Source organism: Chinchilla lanigera, unplaced genomic scaffold (assembly GCF_000276665.1).
Source record: "Chinchilla lanigera isolate Chin_1 unplaced genomic scaffold, ChiLan1.0 scaffold00019, whole genome shotgun sequence".
NCBI classification, from domain to species: domain Eukaryota; kingdom Metazoa; phylum Chordata; class Mammalia; order Rodentia; family Chinchillidae; genus Chinchilla; species Chinchilla lanigera.
In genome coordinates, this window is record NW_004955420.1 from 25,424,082 (window position 1) to 25,439,207 (window position 15,126).

The 15,126-nt window shown below is 63.2% G+C and overlaps 2 protein-coding genes and 1 long non-coding RNA gene across 3 annotated transcripts; 2 read left to right on the forward strand and 1 right to left on the reverse strand.

Moving 5' to 3' along the window:
- Prss50 (protease, serine, 50) lies at nt 1-3,624 on the forward strand (the record flags this gene model as incomplete). Its single annotated transcript, XM_013513353.1, is given in 5 exon segments — nt 1-138; nt 846-1,008; nt 1,809-2,092; nt 2,933-3,099; nt 3,361-3,624. Coding segments are annotated over 5 exon segments (989 nt in total), but the record flags the coding sequence as incomplete, so codon positions are not given.
- Nucleotides 3,625-4,460: 836 nt separating this feature from the next.
- Nucleotides 4,461-11,620, reverse strand: Tmie (transmembrane inner ear). The gene is made up of 4 exons (XM_005383427.2): nt 11,149-11,620; nt 8,303-8,420; nt 5,626-5,775; nt 4,461-5,379 (listed from the first exon to the last, which is right to left on the reverse strand). Exons 1-4 carry the CDS (start codon nt 11,230-11,232, stop codon nt 5,279-5,281), a joined length of 453 nt encoding a protein of 150 aa, XP_005383484.1. The 5' UTR covers nt 11,233-11,620; the 3' UTR covers nt 4,461-5,278.
- LOC106148367 lies at nt 8,333-11,140 on the forward strand. Its single transcript, XR_001233743.1, has 3 exons — nt 8,333-8,379; nt 9,920-9,987; nt 10,124-11,140. It is a non-coding gene; the product is annotated as an uncharacterized LOC106148367 (long non-coding RNA).
- Nucleotides 11,621-15,126: the final 3,506 nt, after the last annotated feature.

The following is a 15,126-nucleotide window of genomic DNA, read 5'->3' on the forward strand; positions in this document are numbered from 1 at the left end:
GCCACGCTCCCGGGGCGCCGTGCACCGCTGCCTCCGCCGACGCTGGTAAACGCTGTGCCCCCGGAGGGCCTCGCCTTCCCCGCCAGGCCCCGACCTCCCCGCCGCCGGTTTCCACAGCCACGCCCGGCTCCGAACACTGTGAGTATGCGGCCACGAGGGCGGGAAGGGGCCCTTCCCGGGGCTGTGAGCACGTGGCGCTGCAGGCGCAGAGCGCCGCGTGGTCTCGGCTGAGACCGCAGAAGCCCTCGTCCTGGACCCAGTGCACCGGCTGCGCCTGCAGGGGCTCCCAGCACCGCGCAGTACCTGCCCTGCCGCTGCGTCTCCCCTGCTACTTTAACACGCTCGCTCAGGGCTGGGCGGAGCAGCGGAGCCTTGCCCGGCATGCCTGAGGCCCTGGGCTCTGTCCCCAGCACCGCACACAGGAAACAACGAACAAATACGTAACACCACCGGCCGTGGCCCACTGAGCCCAGTTACGCAGCCCACTGATCCTTTTGGAAAACACCCGGGAGCCGGACCGCTGGGATGCTGGGTGGGGCGTCGTCCACTCTAAAAAGTGGCCATAGCGGCTGGCGCTCCCGCCAGTAGAGAGAGTGTTCCGAGGCCGTAATCCTCACCAGTGCCTGGCCCGGAACCTCGGAACACCCCTGTGGCCAGGCAGCTTTGGGGGCTATTTGCTGCCAGCCTTTCCTCCACGGGAAGGGGCTGCCCATTCCTCTTGCCCGTGTGTCTGCTGGGTCACAGGAGCCCGGGGGGAGGAACCTGGTGGACGTGGGGCGGCCGCTGTGAGGTTCTGGTTGGAGTCCGGGGGTACCCCTCCATCACACTCTTTCCTTCCTCCTCAGCCTGCGGCTTCTCCTTTGAACCAGACCCCACGCTCCGGGATGCAGAGGCCATGGCCCGGCGGGCACCGTGGATGGTCAGCGTGCGGGCCAACGACACCCATGTCTGTGCGGGCACCCTCATCGCCTCCCGCTGGGTGCTGGCCGTGGCCCATTGTGTGACCCAGTGAGTCGGAGCCTGGGGGTGATGGCGGAGAGACCCTGCAGGACAGGGGATGCAGTCCTCCCTCCCTGCTGGCCCATCGGTGGCAGCTGCGTCCCAGCCTGGCTTCACCCCAGCTCTGGGCGGGTGTGGGGGCTGAGTCCTGTAGATTCTCTCGGGGCCTGGCCTTGGGAGTGGACATGCCCTGTGCCCCTCACCTGACCCTTGGGTGCTGTGAGCTGTCCCACGATAGGGAATGGAGCACTGGAACCCGTCAGTCTGCTCTCTGCCACCTTCCGGCTCTTTCCCTCTACCCCTTTGCTCCTCTCGGCCTCTGTCCCTCCCTCCTTGGGGCCCTGAGGGTGGAGAGGGGATGGGAGGGGAGGCAGATGCACACGGTTACTCGCTGGGGCGTCTGCTCGGTCTGGGGACAAGAGAGTGGGTATCCCACGTTCCGCGGCCTGGAGGCGGCCTGAGGGGAGGGACCCTGCCAAAGGAGACCCAGGCTCCATGTCCACACAGGGACCCCACGGCTGCACCGGGGAGGGCAGCCTGGGAGCCGGACTGTGGGCAGCTGCACAGCGCGCCTCCCACCTGCCAGGGTGCAGCTTGGATGCTGGGAAGAGTCCACACGCGGTAGCCAGCAGTGCAGCCCAGAGCAGGGCACCGGGCTTCCGCCAGCCTCAGTTTCCCCTTTCGTTTTAGGGAAATGGGGAGCCGCGTTCACATCTGTTGTGAGGAGCATGCGGGGGGTGGACAGAGCCGGGGACAGGAGTGGGCTAAGAGGCAGAGCTGAGGGCAGGCACCCCTCCCGGCTCCCCCAGGCACGACACGAACTACACCGTGAGGGCAGGGAGCCCGTGGATCGATCGGCTGACTCCGACCAGCACCGATGTCCAGGTGCTGCAGGTCATCGTGAACCCCCGGTACCACCCCCAGCGCTACTGGTCCTGGCTCGGCCAGGCCGACAACATTGGCCTCCTCAAGCTGCAGCACGCGCTCAACTACAGCAAGTACGTGTGGCCCATCTGCCTGCCTGACCTGGACGCCCGGGTGAAGGACGGTTATCTCTGCACCGTGATGGGCTGGGGACTTTCCAGGGCTGACGGTGAGTCACAGCCGCTCAGGCCAGGGTGCAGGCCGGGCTCCCCTGGGGATGAACGTTTCTGGGACTCCTTCCCCGAGGGCCCCGCTGCCCGTGAGACTGTCCCGTTGGGTCTCTGAGGTCTCCTATCCTCGAAGGTCCAGGAAGTGCGTATATCATGGCCACTCAGGCCTTGCAACTCCGAATGCCCTTGAGCTCTCAGACCCAGGGTAGGCGGATGGGCAGGACTTTCATGATGGGCACATCTAATCAAGGACAGTGTCTGCTGGGAGGCAAGCAGGGCCCTGTGTCTGCACCTGGGAGTCACTTAGGGTCTGTTCGAGCTCCTCCCCTCTCTGGGGCCTCTATCCCTCGTCATTCCGATGTGGGGCAAAGCCTCCAAAGCAGGCATATGCTCAGGCCCGCCCGGGTACTCCAGGAGCGTCCACTTCCTTGGGGGACCTCTGAGTGAGAGGGGTGCCCTTCCCTGTACTCCAGAACAGCCCATGCTGGGGAGGAGCTGGGAAGGGCCAGGAGTCTCCTTTCCCAAGACACACGGGGTGGAGGGCTGGGGAATGTCGGGAAGGAAGGCTTTGCCCCCAGTGGCCTTGGAGAAGAGCCAAGAGCCTGAGGTGGGGAGGGAGGAGGCGCGGACGGCAGGAAGCAAGGCTGGATGCGGGCATGGTGGCCTGCTCCGGCGCCTCCAGATCCAGGTGCCCTTGGGAAGCACCAGCTAGACGGGTAGGTGGGCTGTGCCGCTGTGTGACACGCAGCAGAGGCCGGCGGGGACGTTGGGGAGATCAAAGAGAGGATGGAGGTGAAATTAGCGGCCGAGAGTAGCAGTGAGCCAGGCCCGTCCTGCAGGCGCGTGGCCCCAGTTCCGGACCATCCAGGAGAAGGAGGTCACCATCCTGAACAACAAGGAGTGCGACAACATCTACCACAAGTTCTCCACCGTCCCCTCCCTGGTCTGGATCGTCACCTCCCAGATGATCTGTGCCACGGACCCCAGCAGGGAGCAGTTCTGCTACGTGAGTTCCCTGCCCCTTCCCTGCTCTCCCGGCACCCTCAGAAAGCGGAGGGGGCGGGGCACAGAGGGAAGGGACAGGCGGGCACGGAAATGAGGGGTCCCGGAAGGTGGGAGCAGGGAGCTGGGGGTGGAGGAGAGACGGGTGGGGATGGAGGGGGAGTGGGTTCCTGGAGTGTGAGGGTGGGTGTTTGGGGGGGTCCCTGAGCCAGGCGCATCCCCCAAGGCCTCACCTGGCTCCTCCATCTACTCCCTACTCCTGCAGGAGGAGACGGGGGAGCCCTTGGTGTGCTCCTCAGGGGGCCTCTCATACCTGATGGGCCTGGTGAGCTGGGGTGCAGGCTGCGAGAAGAGCGAGGCACCACCCATCTTCCTCCGAGTCTCCCCCTACCAGTCCTGGATCCGGGCCCATCTCAGTGGGCAGCCCCGGGGCCTGCACGCCCCCTCCTGCGCCCTGCTGCTGTCCCTGCTGCCGTCCCTCAGTCTCCTGGCTGCTCTGTGATGCGTGGTTCATTAAACACTTTTCTTCCTCGCCTTCTCCCTGGTCTGGGGCCCTGCTCTCCCTGGGCCGGCTCTGGCGGGGGCAGGTGTACCAGAGCGGGTGGGGCCCCAGGCTCTGCCTCTGTCCCGCGGGCCTTGGAGGGATCATGGAGGGTGGCACTGGGTCAGAGGCTGTGTAACCTGAAGCTGGGGCCGCAGGGACCCCGGGCCAGGTGGAGCTGCGTCTCTGGGCTGGGAGGAGTGGGTTCTTTCCGTGAGCTTTATCCCCGCTGGCTAGGGGCCTGGGTCAGGTGTGGGGCACGTGCATTGCCAGGCTTCACCGGCCGAGGCTCTTGGTGGCCCCTTCTCTGCCCCTTGGGACTTCCCTGCCTGGCCACACAGGGAGGTCCTGACCCCGAGGGGACAGTGACCCTGGCCAGCCCTGTGCGGAGGAGTCCGCGGCTGTATCCTGAGGGTGCAGGGCGGCGTGCCCAGCTTCCAGGGCAGCCCCCGCGGTCTGTGGCCCTCGCTGCTGCCGAGCCCGAGCCCCTTCCTGTCCGCCCGGATTAGCGTGCGCCTGTAGGGTGCTGACCTGTGAGTCCCCAGCGCCAGACTCAGATGTCAGAGGCCCTGGAAGCCATAGGGCAGAGTGGAGGAGCGTCCAGGACAGCCTGCCCAGCCCCGTGCCTCCCAGCCCCAGGCCTTGCCTGCCTTGGAGCCAGGTGGCCGCAGCGGCCCGTCTGCCTCTAGACCCCTCTAGACCCCTTTTCATCACCCTCATCGGGCCAGGGGAAGAGTCAGGGAGGGAGGTCCGGCCTGGCCTGAGCCACCCGCCACGACTGACCGCCGCGTCAGCCCCACATAAGTGGCCAGGGACAGAGCATGCCGAGGGGCTGAAAAGGCGCTCAGCTTTATTTACAAATTGTCAGGCTGCTGCTCCAGCAGCGCCCCTGCTGGAGAACATCCTGCGCTGTCTCCGAGTCCCCGAGCTCAGGTCTGGGAGCCACGTGTAAGGGTTGGTGCCCCGTGGAAGCCCCTTGTCCCTCTCCCTTCCCCAGGGGTCCCTCGGTCCTCCTCTTCCGCTCAGAGACGGCTGTGAGGAGTAGGGAGGCAGGTGGCTACTGTGTGGAGCAGCTGTAAGCCGGCTGCTCCCCCGCCTTGACTCCCACTGCTGGGCATAGAAGGAACCACCCTGGCAGCCCGACATCCCCTACGCTCTGGACCCTGTGCCCGCTGCACTCCAAACCTGCCCTGGAGTTCTGGGCCCCAGGGCCTCACGTTAGCGTCTTGCATCTGAGCTCCAGGGTGACAGGCAAAGCAAGTGTGCGTCATCATGCTGAGCCTGGGTCTGCTGGGCCGGCCCCCTCACCGCAGGGACAGGAGCCCGCCGGGCGTGGGGCAGCTCCTCGCCATCCGGGCGGCCTCCCGCTGCCTGCGTCCAGCCGGGTGTGGCCTGTCACTCAACCTGGTTGGCACAGAGGGAAACTGCCTTCACTGCCTCAGTGCCGCTGCTGCCCGTGCCAGGAAAGGTGGGGACAGCAGGCCATGGAAAGTGCCCGTGTGGCCGGCAGGCCGGCAGCTGTGTAGTCTTGGCCCTGCAGGTGCCGGGCTATGAGGATCGGCCATGGCCTTGGCTCCCCCGGACACAGCTCCGTGGGCCACCTCTGAATCGGAGTCCACGCTGCCAGCCCACTGCCACCGCCTCATTTCTCTCCTTTCTTCTTCTTGGCTTCGTTCTTCTCATCCTCCTCTACCTTGATGGCCACCGTGTCCACACTGTCCTTCTTCTTCTTCTTCTTGTCCTCTGTGGGGAGGGAGAGAGGCTCTGGCGGGGGTGGGGCTAGGATCTCGGGGAAGGTCCCTAGGGCCTGCCTTGCCCTTGCCCTTGCCCTCCTGCTTCCTTCCACCTCCTGCTGGGGAGAGGCTCCTTGCCCCAGGCCCAGCCCCAGTCCCAGTCCCTGCTGAGGCGGGTTGTGTGTCCTAGTCCCCTCCTTGAAGGGCAGGAACAGGGTGACTCGACCGCGGGTGGTGCGGGAGCCGCCCCTCTCACCTCCGGGGATTTCCGTGAGCTCGTTGAGGGGTGGCACGGTCTCCAGCTTGTCCGTGTACATCTTGGCTGCCTTCCGCTGCAGGTACCGAGCTTCGATCTCCTTCCGGGTGCGTGGCACGCGGCAGTTGAAGACACAGCACAGGGTGATAACTATGGAGAAGACAGAGGAGGCGTGGCCGGGGCTGGGGCTGGGACTGGGCCTCATTCGCCCTGCCCTGTGCATCCTCTGTCTGGTCCTGGCTTGAGGCACAGGGCTGTGCCATGCCCCAAGCTGTTTCCCTCCCCCAGGCCTCTGGGTTGCTCTGTGTACCCTGCTTTCCTGCCGGGCTCTGAAGGCAGAGCCAGCGTGGCCTCAGACCCCCTGAGGACATGGCTGCCTGTCCTGTGGCCCCTGCTGGCCGGGGCCTCACCAGGGAGGGGGCCCAGACCCTGCCCAGGGCGTCTGCCTCACCAGAGTTATTCCGGGAGCGGTTTTCCGGCCGAGGGCAGCGGCGCCCACACCAGTTGGGCCAGGGCACGGTGCTGGCCTACGCAGTGAGGGCAGAGCAGGGCGTGACTGCCAGGACCTGGCTGGACTGTGTTTGTTTCTCTAAGGCCCCCGCAGTCTGACCACCTTGGCCCCAGCTCCAGGGGAAGGGGCGGAGCTTGTTCTTTTAAATCAGATGGGCAAACCACGCTTCCTGGCTGACTCCTGGGGGACAGCAGGGCCCAGGGAGCACAAGCCAGGCCTATTTTGAGGAGACAGATTGGACCTAGGTAGCCTGGGTTGGAGCACCCCCTAGGGTCAGCTTGTGCAACCAGGGCCGGGTCGCTGTAGCCAGCTATCACAGTCCCAGCCTCACCTGTAGTCCAAGCACTGAATGAATGAATGGGATGGCTCCAGAGCCCTGCTTGGGGAATAGGGCTGGGCCTAGACATCCAACAGCACCAGGGACCCCCCAGGGCGAGGCTGGCAGGATTCGGAGTGTGTACAACTGTCTCCGGTAGATCTGTGCAGAGAGCCGGCCTGCCTCTTCCCAAGAGCCGGGCTCAGGTCTCTCCAGCCCTCTCTGTGCATGCCTGAGATCTGGGCTTGGTCCCCTACCTGACCCTACTGGCTTGGGCCACAGCTCCTGGACACCCATGGGCACCTCCTCGGACTGTCCACTCAGGCTGTGGCAGCAGCCGCTGGTAGCCAGAGCAAGGCTGAATCTGCCCTGCTCCAGGCCTGCCCACCCGGCTGCACCCGGCCTGCTTGCTTCTCTTCAGAGAAGGGGAGAAACAAAGTGCTTTGGGTCGAGTTTGAGTCCAGGGCTGCAGGAGATCCGCCCCAGCCCCCCTGCCCCAGCCCCTCCACCTGGCACCCTGGGCCAGGCAGCCCAGCACGCAGAGAGGTTTCCTAGCCACCTCAGGAGGTGTTGGCTGCCCACCTGCCCCTCAGGCCCCTGGGACTGACCCTGCCCTTCAGGAAACCCCGCTGAGGTGTGGGCGATGTCCAGGTGACACGGCCACTTGCTGCTGTGGCCCTGAGCACTGGTGGCCAAGGGCTGAGCACAGCCTGGGAGCGGGGCTCGTAGCTTCACCCCATCCTCAGGATGCCCCAGAGCTGCTCCCCAGCCCTGTGCTCAGGGCTGCTGGGGGGGCTCTGAGTTCCCAGCCCTGCCCCCGGGTACGGAGTGGGGGTGTCTGTTCTTGGGGCCTCACTGGGAGCGCAAGGCTGCCTCCCACTGGGATGGGGAGGAGGAGACGCTTTCTCTGGCGCCAGGACAGGCACATGGGAGTCAGATGTCGCGTCTTCCTTGGAGCCCCTCACATCTGGGCTGCTGGCCCTGAACTTCCCGCCTTGCCCCCGGGTGCCACCTCCCGGGAAGCTGCTGGGACTCAAAACTGGGTGTGCTGGGTGGATGTCGCATGGGACGTTGCATGGGGCCTCGGAGCCCCTCCCGCCTCTCTCACCCCTTCCCTCCTCCTGACGCCTTTCTGGCTGACCCCCCCCTCATCCACCCAGCCCACCGCCCCCGCCGAGGGCCTGGGCAGGGGAGTGGGTTTCCCCCACTTTACCACCTGCGCTCCCACAGCCTTGCACCCAGCAGCCTTGCCCACCTGGCCTGCATTTCATGCGGATTTTCCGCCCCCCTTTCCGACTCCAGACCCCGTCCCAGGAGGAGGGCCAGGGCAGGGCGCCTGCCAGGCTCACATGGCTGGGACTGCACGGGGGCGCCCAGAGCGGGGAGAGGAAGGGCCTCCTGCTTTGATTTGCGTCCCTCCCCGAAATGGAATTCGACGAGGCAGAGTTTGAAGCCGGAGCCACATCTGCCAGGCATCTGGGGCGCTGCCGGCGGGAGGCGGCCTCGCTGGGCCCCTGGGTGTGGGCCCTGTGAGCTGGCCAAGCTGCGGGAACAGCAGAGGAGGCCACAGGGAAAATGACACGTCCTGCCCTCGCAGGAGTCCCCTGTAATTACCCTAATCGCCGTGTGGTTGCCTCCCGCATCCAGCAGCAGAAATGTTTGGATCTCCACGGCCCCCAGCTCTCCCCGGGGACAGTGCGCGGGTCGGGAGGTGCCAGAAGCCACAGCGGGCCTCTCGCGGGTGCCTGGCCTGCTTGCACTGCCCGGAACTGCTGCTCTGAGCCGCGGGCGGAGGGTCGGGCGGGACGCAAGGCCCGCCGCGGCGTGGGCAGGGCGGGATGGCTACTCACTGATGGACAGTACGAAGAGGGAGAAGATGCCCACCACGTGCCACAGCCGCATGTCCCAGAACACCACGGTCTCCTTGGTCAGTGGGGGCGGCTTGGGCTTGGGCGGGGCGGTGCTGGGCTGCGGAGAGGAAGAGAGAGGAGTGAGCCGGGGGAGGCCAGCGGGTCGGGTCAGAGCCCAGAGGTCCGGGTCTCAGCGAGGACCCAGCCTGATTTCAGAATCCCTCGACACTCAGCGCCTCGGGACCCAGACCCAGCAGCCTAGACCTCGGCCAGCTCAGACAGAACCGACAGCTGAGCAGAGCGCCAGACCCGGCAGTGGGGATGTGCAGGGTGAGGGTGGGTGGTGCCTGGGGAACTGAGGCGGGCCAGGGCCGGGACACGTCCTGCGTCCGGTGCAGCGCCGTCTCACGGGCGCCTGTGTTGGGGACGGGGTGCACTCTCTTGCGGGTCTGGTGGAGCCGGGCCCAGGCTGTGCTGCTTTGCCCCAGGTCCCCACCAGGTGGCCTCATAGTGGCTGTACAGCCCGGCCGGCTTCCTCCGAGGACAGGAGAAATAATTTTAATACAACAGCGACACCTAGAGGCCAGAAGATGTAAGCGCGGCTGAGGCAGCCCTGGGCAGGGTGCTGCGGGTCACCTCTCACCTTTCCCGGGACACGGCCCTGCCCTGGGGGTCTGTGGGGCCATGACCTTGCCCTGGTTTTCTAGGAGTCACTATCTCTCCCCAGGTCTGAAGGGACAGGATCCTTCTCCGAGGTTTAAAGGGATGCTAGCCCCCCTTGTGCTTCTAGAGGACAAAGTCCTACCCCACAGAACAAGGGACATAACCTTGCCTGGGCATCTCAGGAGGCTGTGACCTCTTTCCAGGCATCCTGGGGCTGTGATCCCATCCAGGCCTCTGTAGGGGCTGTGGCCTCGTCCTGGCTGTCTTGGGAATGTGACCTTGTCCTGGGTATCTTGGGAAGGCATGACCTCATCCCAGCTGTCTGAGGGGCTATGGCCTCATCCCGTGACCTTGTCTTGGCTGTATTAGGGGTCCTGACCTTGTCCTGGGTGTCTGGGCAACCGTGACCTCATCCAGGGTGCCTGGGGGGCCGTGACCTCATCCTGGGCATCTTGAGGGGCCATAACCTTGTCCCAGGTGTGTGGGGACTGAACTCTGCCGTGGGTGTCTAGGGCACATGGCCCTGTGGAACCTGGGCAGAGCTCTCCTGGCTAGAAGCGGCTCTGACCCTCTCCCTGTCACCAAGTTTGGGGGAGAGATACGCGGTCGGTGCTGGGGGAGAGGGGACCCTGGTCTCCGTGCAACACAGAGCCGGAGGGACAGACTCGAGGAGCCTCTGTGGCTTCTGCTGTCCCCACACCTGCCCCCTTCCATACCCAAGGCCTGGCCACCCACACACACGCCCGCTGACCCTCACCCGGCAGACGCCACCCTGCAGACCGGGGGCACGAGAGGCCCGCAGGCACAGTGGGCCCGGGCCTGGTTCGGTGCGTGGCTCCCCACTCTGTGCCTTGCCTTAACAACTGCGGGGGGCCTCCTTCCCCTGGGCCTCAGTTTCCCCAGCTTACTTGGCATCCGGTCTCTTAAGGAAAACCTTTCTCCCCAACCCGACAGGACAGTTGGCAAGAGACGACCTCCACATCGTCCTCTGGCTGTAAGCGTGGGGTCAGACACCTTGTGGGGTAGGCACAGTTGGGTACAGGGTCAGGCGTGTGGGGCGGGCACAGACTTGTGGGTACTGGGCATGAGCGGGTGTTGCCGGGCTCTGCCCGGCCCAGGGCTGGTGTCTTACCCGTGACATTGGTCTCTATTTCTAAGGCCCAGGCTGTGGGCCGGCTGGCTGTGTGGACCCGAGTGAAGCCCCCAGGGTCAGAGCTGTTGCGAAGAGCTCACCCTGCACCCTTCCCGCTCCAGTCTGTAGTGGGTGGAGCTGGGCCTGGGCACGGGCCAGGCAGTGGGTGGCGGGCCCTGAGGGGTTAAGTGATGTGGACCCAGCCCTGACCGTACTTCTGGTGCTTCTAGGGTGGCAGGAGGCGGGTTCCCAACACCAGTGCCTTGGGTGAGCAGGGGGCGATGCTTTCCTGGGCCCGGAACGGACTCGACCCTGCCCCAGGCTTCTGCTCGCCCAGGCCGGCTGGGTTTCTGCACCGGGGCCCCAAGGCTGCTCCAGAGGCTCAAGCCAGTCTGGGTCCCCTTACAAGGACACTGGAGCTGACACTGGACCCACTTCAGCCTCTGTCACACCCCCTGGTCAGCAGCAGCGGGGACAGGCTGAGCGGGAGCGCGGGGCTCTGTCCTTGTCCCCCAGCCCCTCCAGGTCAGGGCTGTATCCCTCGGCCACCTGGGTGTGGCTCTGGCCTGCCCCTCCCCTCCTGTCCCACAGCACGGCACCTCAGGGTCCCCTGTGTGCCTCTCACTGTCCCCTGCACTTCTGTCTCCTTGTGGTCAGTGCCAGGACCCAACCAGGTCCCAAGAGCAGAGCCTGTGTTCCCCAGAGGACCCCGCGTGCGGGGCCTGCCTCCCCCATCAGATTCTAGGTCAAGGAGACCAGGGTCTGTGCTCCCCACCAGGAGACCATGGGGTGAACTGCAGAGCCCCCTCCCACAGGGCAGGGCTGTGCCCCCCCAGGTGGACAGGGAGTCAGACAGGAAGCGTCTCCCGCTCCACTGGTGTTCCTGAAATCATCAGATCATCAGACCAGGGAGCCCAGGGCTGGGTCTCCCCTCAGCTCGACAGTCGCCTCGCTAGCCAGGTCTCCCAGTGTCAGAGCAACAGATCAAGCCGGTGCCCCACAGCCCCCTGCCCGGACCCGGAAACTCCATGCCCTCCGCATGCAGCCTCACCTCCACCAGCTGGCTGGCAACCCTCGAGAGGCACAGCCCCAGCGCCCACAGGGGCCCTGCGCCCCGCCACCGCCGCCCGGCCATCTTCTTCGTGCAGCTGTAGCTGGGGGAGACGGTGGCGGTGGTGGGCCACCTGGCGCCCGCCCCGGCCAGCGGTGCTGGTGCTCGCGCTGGGTGGTGGCGGTGGCCAGGAGCTCTGGCTGCGGCAGGGGAGCATCATTTATTCATCGTCGGTGTCGGGTTCCGGCTGCCAACACCATCCCCGCCCGCCTGCTGTCCTCTCCTGGGAGATCAGACTCCAGAATGCCCTCCGCGGCCGGCAAAGGGGTGCGTCGAGGAGGCAGGTTCTTAATCAACAGGTTCCCCCTCCGTCACTGTCCCTCTTGGGCCTCAGTTTCCCCACCTGGGATGGGGGAGGGGCTGGCATCGGCTGATCTAGGAGGCCCTTCCCATGCTGACGTTCTCAATTTCAAAAAACCCTACTGGACCTGGGCTGGGGCGGGGTGTGTAGCAGGCATGTTGCCATGGTGACAGGCGCTCAGGGATGTCCTGGGCTTCTGCGCTGGCTTCCTGCCCAGAGGCGGCTCTGGTCACCCTGGACACCAGAGCTGGCGGGGGCGGCATGGCAGGGAGCAGAGGACGGCTCACTCAGACCCGCTGGTCTCTGGTGCTGCAGAAGTTTCTGGAAGGAGCTGTCATCTTCTGTCCCCCGGGTAGGGTGGGCTGCCTCTGCGGGTGCTGTGTGGCTTCTGTCTGACCCTAGGGGCGTCTGCTTCTGCCCCACTGGGCCTTCCTGACCGACTTTAGCCTGGACACCGAGCCCACTGAAGTCTGCGCTCTGATTCCAACCCCTCCAAGCTCTGAGGGTCCCCAGGGGAGCCAGGGGAGAAGGGGCGTCCAGAGGGGCTGTGAGAGCTGGGGGAGAGCCGGGGGAGGCCGGAGTGGGGAGACCCCCTCCTCTGCTCCTGTCTACTGTGGGTGACTTCCTGCCTGCCGAGTGCTGGGAGAAGGGCCAGGTCTCCGATCACCAAGGACATGGTGGAGATGGGGTGCAGAGAGGGCGGGGCTCCTCTCAGCATGGGACCCTGGTCTGGAGGTCGGTGGGCTGCAGGACCGGGCAGGGCTGCTGGTGAACACCATTACTAGGCACTGTAAACATATTCCAAACAATAGAAAAAGACGGAGCTCCTCGGGACTGCTCCATCCTCCTCGGGGCCCGAGATTCTCCCCAGCACCGGCACCCCAGCGCCGACGCTGGCACAGCACGGTAACCCCGGGGTGCAGTCACCTGTCCCCTCTGCAGCATGGCGTGCTGCTCTTCCACCTCTGCGCCCCTCACAACAGACCGCCGCGAGATTAGCCCCACAGTGAAGGATTTCACAGGTCGGGGCGTCAGCAGCAAGGAAAACCTAAATATACCTCCAGCTTCGCGAGCTCTTAGAAGGCTTGAAGGTCACTCGCTCTGGAGGTCACAGCTGGGTCACAGGTCCTCAGCTGCCTGCCAGCTTCGCTGCGGCGAGCTCCTCAGGGATGCGGGGGATGTAATGTTGCCGAAGTTACTGTGCAAAAACCCAGAGGCCTCTTTTGCTAAGAAAATAATTCTTTGCTTGAGCCGACGGGTGACTAAACTGGGATCAAGCGTTCGCGGCTCGGTCGTCAGGCATCACTCTGTCCCCTTCTCTGTCCTCACTTGGGACGCAGGTTCTACTCAGCACGGCACAGAGCCGTTGCAGATCATCAAAAAATGCTCTGTGCTAGCTGGGGGTGCTGGCGTGTGCCTGCGTTCTGGGAGGCTGAGGCAGGAGCCGGCCTGGGCAGGTTAGTGACTGCTGTGGTTTGTGTCTGGATGTCCCCCCAAAGACTCACGCAGCCGTGGGTGTGGGCCTCTGGAGTTTGCGACTGATTCTCTGTCTAGTGCTGGGGTTACGGGTGTGAGAGCTACGCCCACCCTTCTGTCGTGAACCTCCCTTTTTGCTCTAGTTGCTTTTGCTGTTTTCCACCGGCGTGAACTGTCACCCTGCTGCCCTGCCACCCTGCCTTGGAGCCAGCTGATTATGGACTGAAACCTCCACAAACCGTGAGCTAAATAAACCCTTCCTTCCTTAACTGTAGGCATCAAGTATTTTGTCTCGGCAACGGAAGAAAAGTAACTAAGACAGTGACTTGAGAAATAAATGAATACAAACTATAACACCAGCTTATTTTGGCCTCTCGCCCATGGGAGCAGGAATGTGTTTTCCTTTTCTTTCTCCTCTTTTCTGTCCCCACCTGGTGCTTTGCCAACAGCCGCAGCCTCACAACCCCCTGAAGTCCTGGCACCAGCTATGCAAAAACACTAGGGTCTCTAGGGGAAGTTGACCATGCCCACCTGGAGCAATTTCATCACAAAAAGCAGCAGCTTTGGAAAGCTTGTCCTGAAGGACGCAGCGTCCCAGGCAGGCAGAGCTGCTGTGCTGGCCACTCTGTGTGTGCAGCTTGGCCCCGTCGCCGCCCTCCCCCCACCCCGCCCCCGCCCTGCCCCGCCCCAAAGCGTTGCCAGGGCAGGGGTGGGTGTGCTCACAAAGATTGGCCAGATCTCCGTTCTTCTGTTTTTGAGTTAAAAGCCCGCCCCCCAGGGCCAAATATAGTTCTGTCACGGAGGATTCGGGTCAAACTGACTCCGTCTTAAATAACAGGGTGTTCTGAAAATCAGAATGCAGTTTTACTCTTTAATAACCTCAGGAGTACAAAGCTATACATTTACAAGAAGCTCCATTTGAAGGTTTAATTATTTAAATTTCCTGTTTTGCCCTCTGAAGATGGCAACAGTTGACTGAAAAGAAGTCTTAAAATTAGCTTGTAATCCCAGTTTGTAATCCCAGAGGCTGAGGCAGGAGGATCACAAATGCTAGCCCAGTCTGGGTGATTTAGCAATTTAGAGAGATCCTGTCTCACAATTTAAAAAAAGGGCTGGGGATATAGATCAGTATGCAGGGCCTGGGTTCAATCCTCGATATGACAAACAAAATAAAACCCAAACCCAAACCACCCAAGATGTGTCTTTTAAATTATTCGTATATCATAAAACCTAATTGGCATAAAGGAAATTTAAATAATGGAACTTTCAAATTACGATTCTTGCAGATGTGTAGCTTTATTCTTCATGACTTCCTTGTCAATTTTTATTTTTATTGGTCCATGTTTGTGGTACATCACAATCACAGTCCTTGTGGGGAGTTCATGGGTGGGCAGAACACACCTCCATTCTGTTGTCATCCCTCGCTTCCCTGCTCTTTGTCCTCTCCTAACTTCTGAAGTTATTAAAGTGAAGAGCCTGGTGTGATGGCGCACACCTGTGATCCCAGCACTCAGGAGGCTGAGGCAGGAGGATCACTATGATTTCAAGGACAGCTTGGGCCACATATTGGGACCCTGTCTCAAAAAACTCCAAATAAATAAATACATCCTGAAAGCTAAGGTTTCTCACGCCTTTGAGGGGCTTTCAGCCTTGGTACAACTCTTCCCTCCCACTTCCTCCTGAGGGATTCAGCTGGGAGAGGCCCTGTGCCCCGCCTGCGGTCACCTAGGACGTGGGGCCTCTGGCCTCCGGCCTCTGTCTCCTCCATCTACACCTGGGGATAGTACTGAATTCTCATGAGGCCCACAAGCAACCCCAGATGGGTCCAGCAAGCCTGAAGTTGGGGAGCTCTGGGTGCCCACGCCCCCATCCCGGCTCCCTGAAAGACAGCATCCCCTCCCTGCACACTGGCTTGAAGCTGGCTGCAGAAGGCTGCTTATCCCTTCCTTACTATTCTTAGCTCCTGAGGGTTTCCGGAGGGACCAGCCCAGCCTCCAGGGCCTCTGGGTTGCAACTGATGACCAGGCAGTGGGTGGTGCCCAGGGGACCCTGTGAACCCTGGGGCTCCAGGTTTATCTGGGAGCTGTGGAGAGGGAGTGGGGTTCCTCAGTCCCGGAGCCAGTCTGGTATCCTGGGTGGCA

Excerpts from the sequence above, each read along its gene's own strand:
- Tmie (XM_005383427.2), bottom strand. The coding sequence starts at position 11,232 with ATGGCCGGGCGGCGGTGGCGGGGCGCAGGGCCCCTGTGGGCGCTGGGG. Across the intron at positions 8,421-11,148 it reads TTGCCAGCCAGCTGGTGGAG|CCCAGCACCGCCCCGCCCAA; the intron begins GTGAGGCTGCAT and ends TCCTCTCCGCAG. Across the intron at positions 5,380-5,625 it reads GCTCACGGAAATCCCCGGAG|AGGACAAGAAGAAGAAGAAG; the intron begins GTGAGAGGGGCG and ends CCCTCCCCACAG.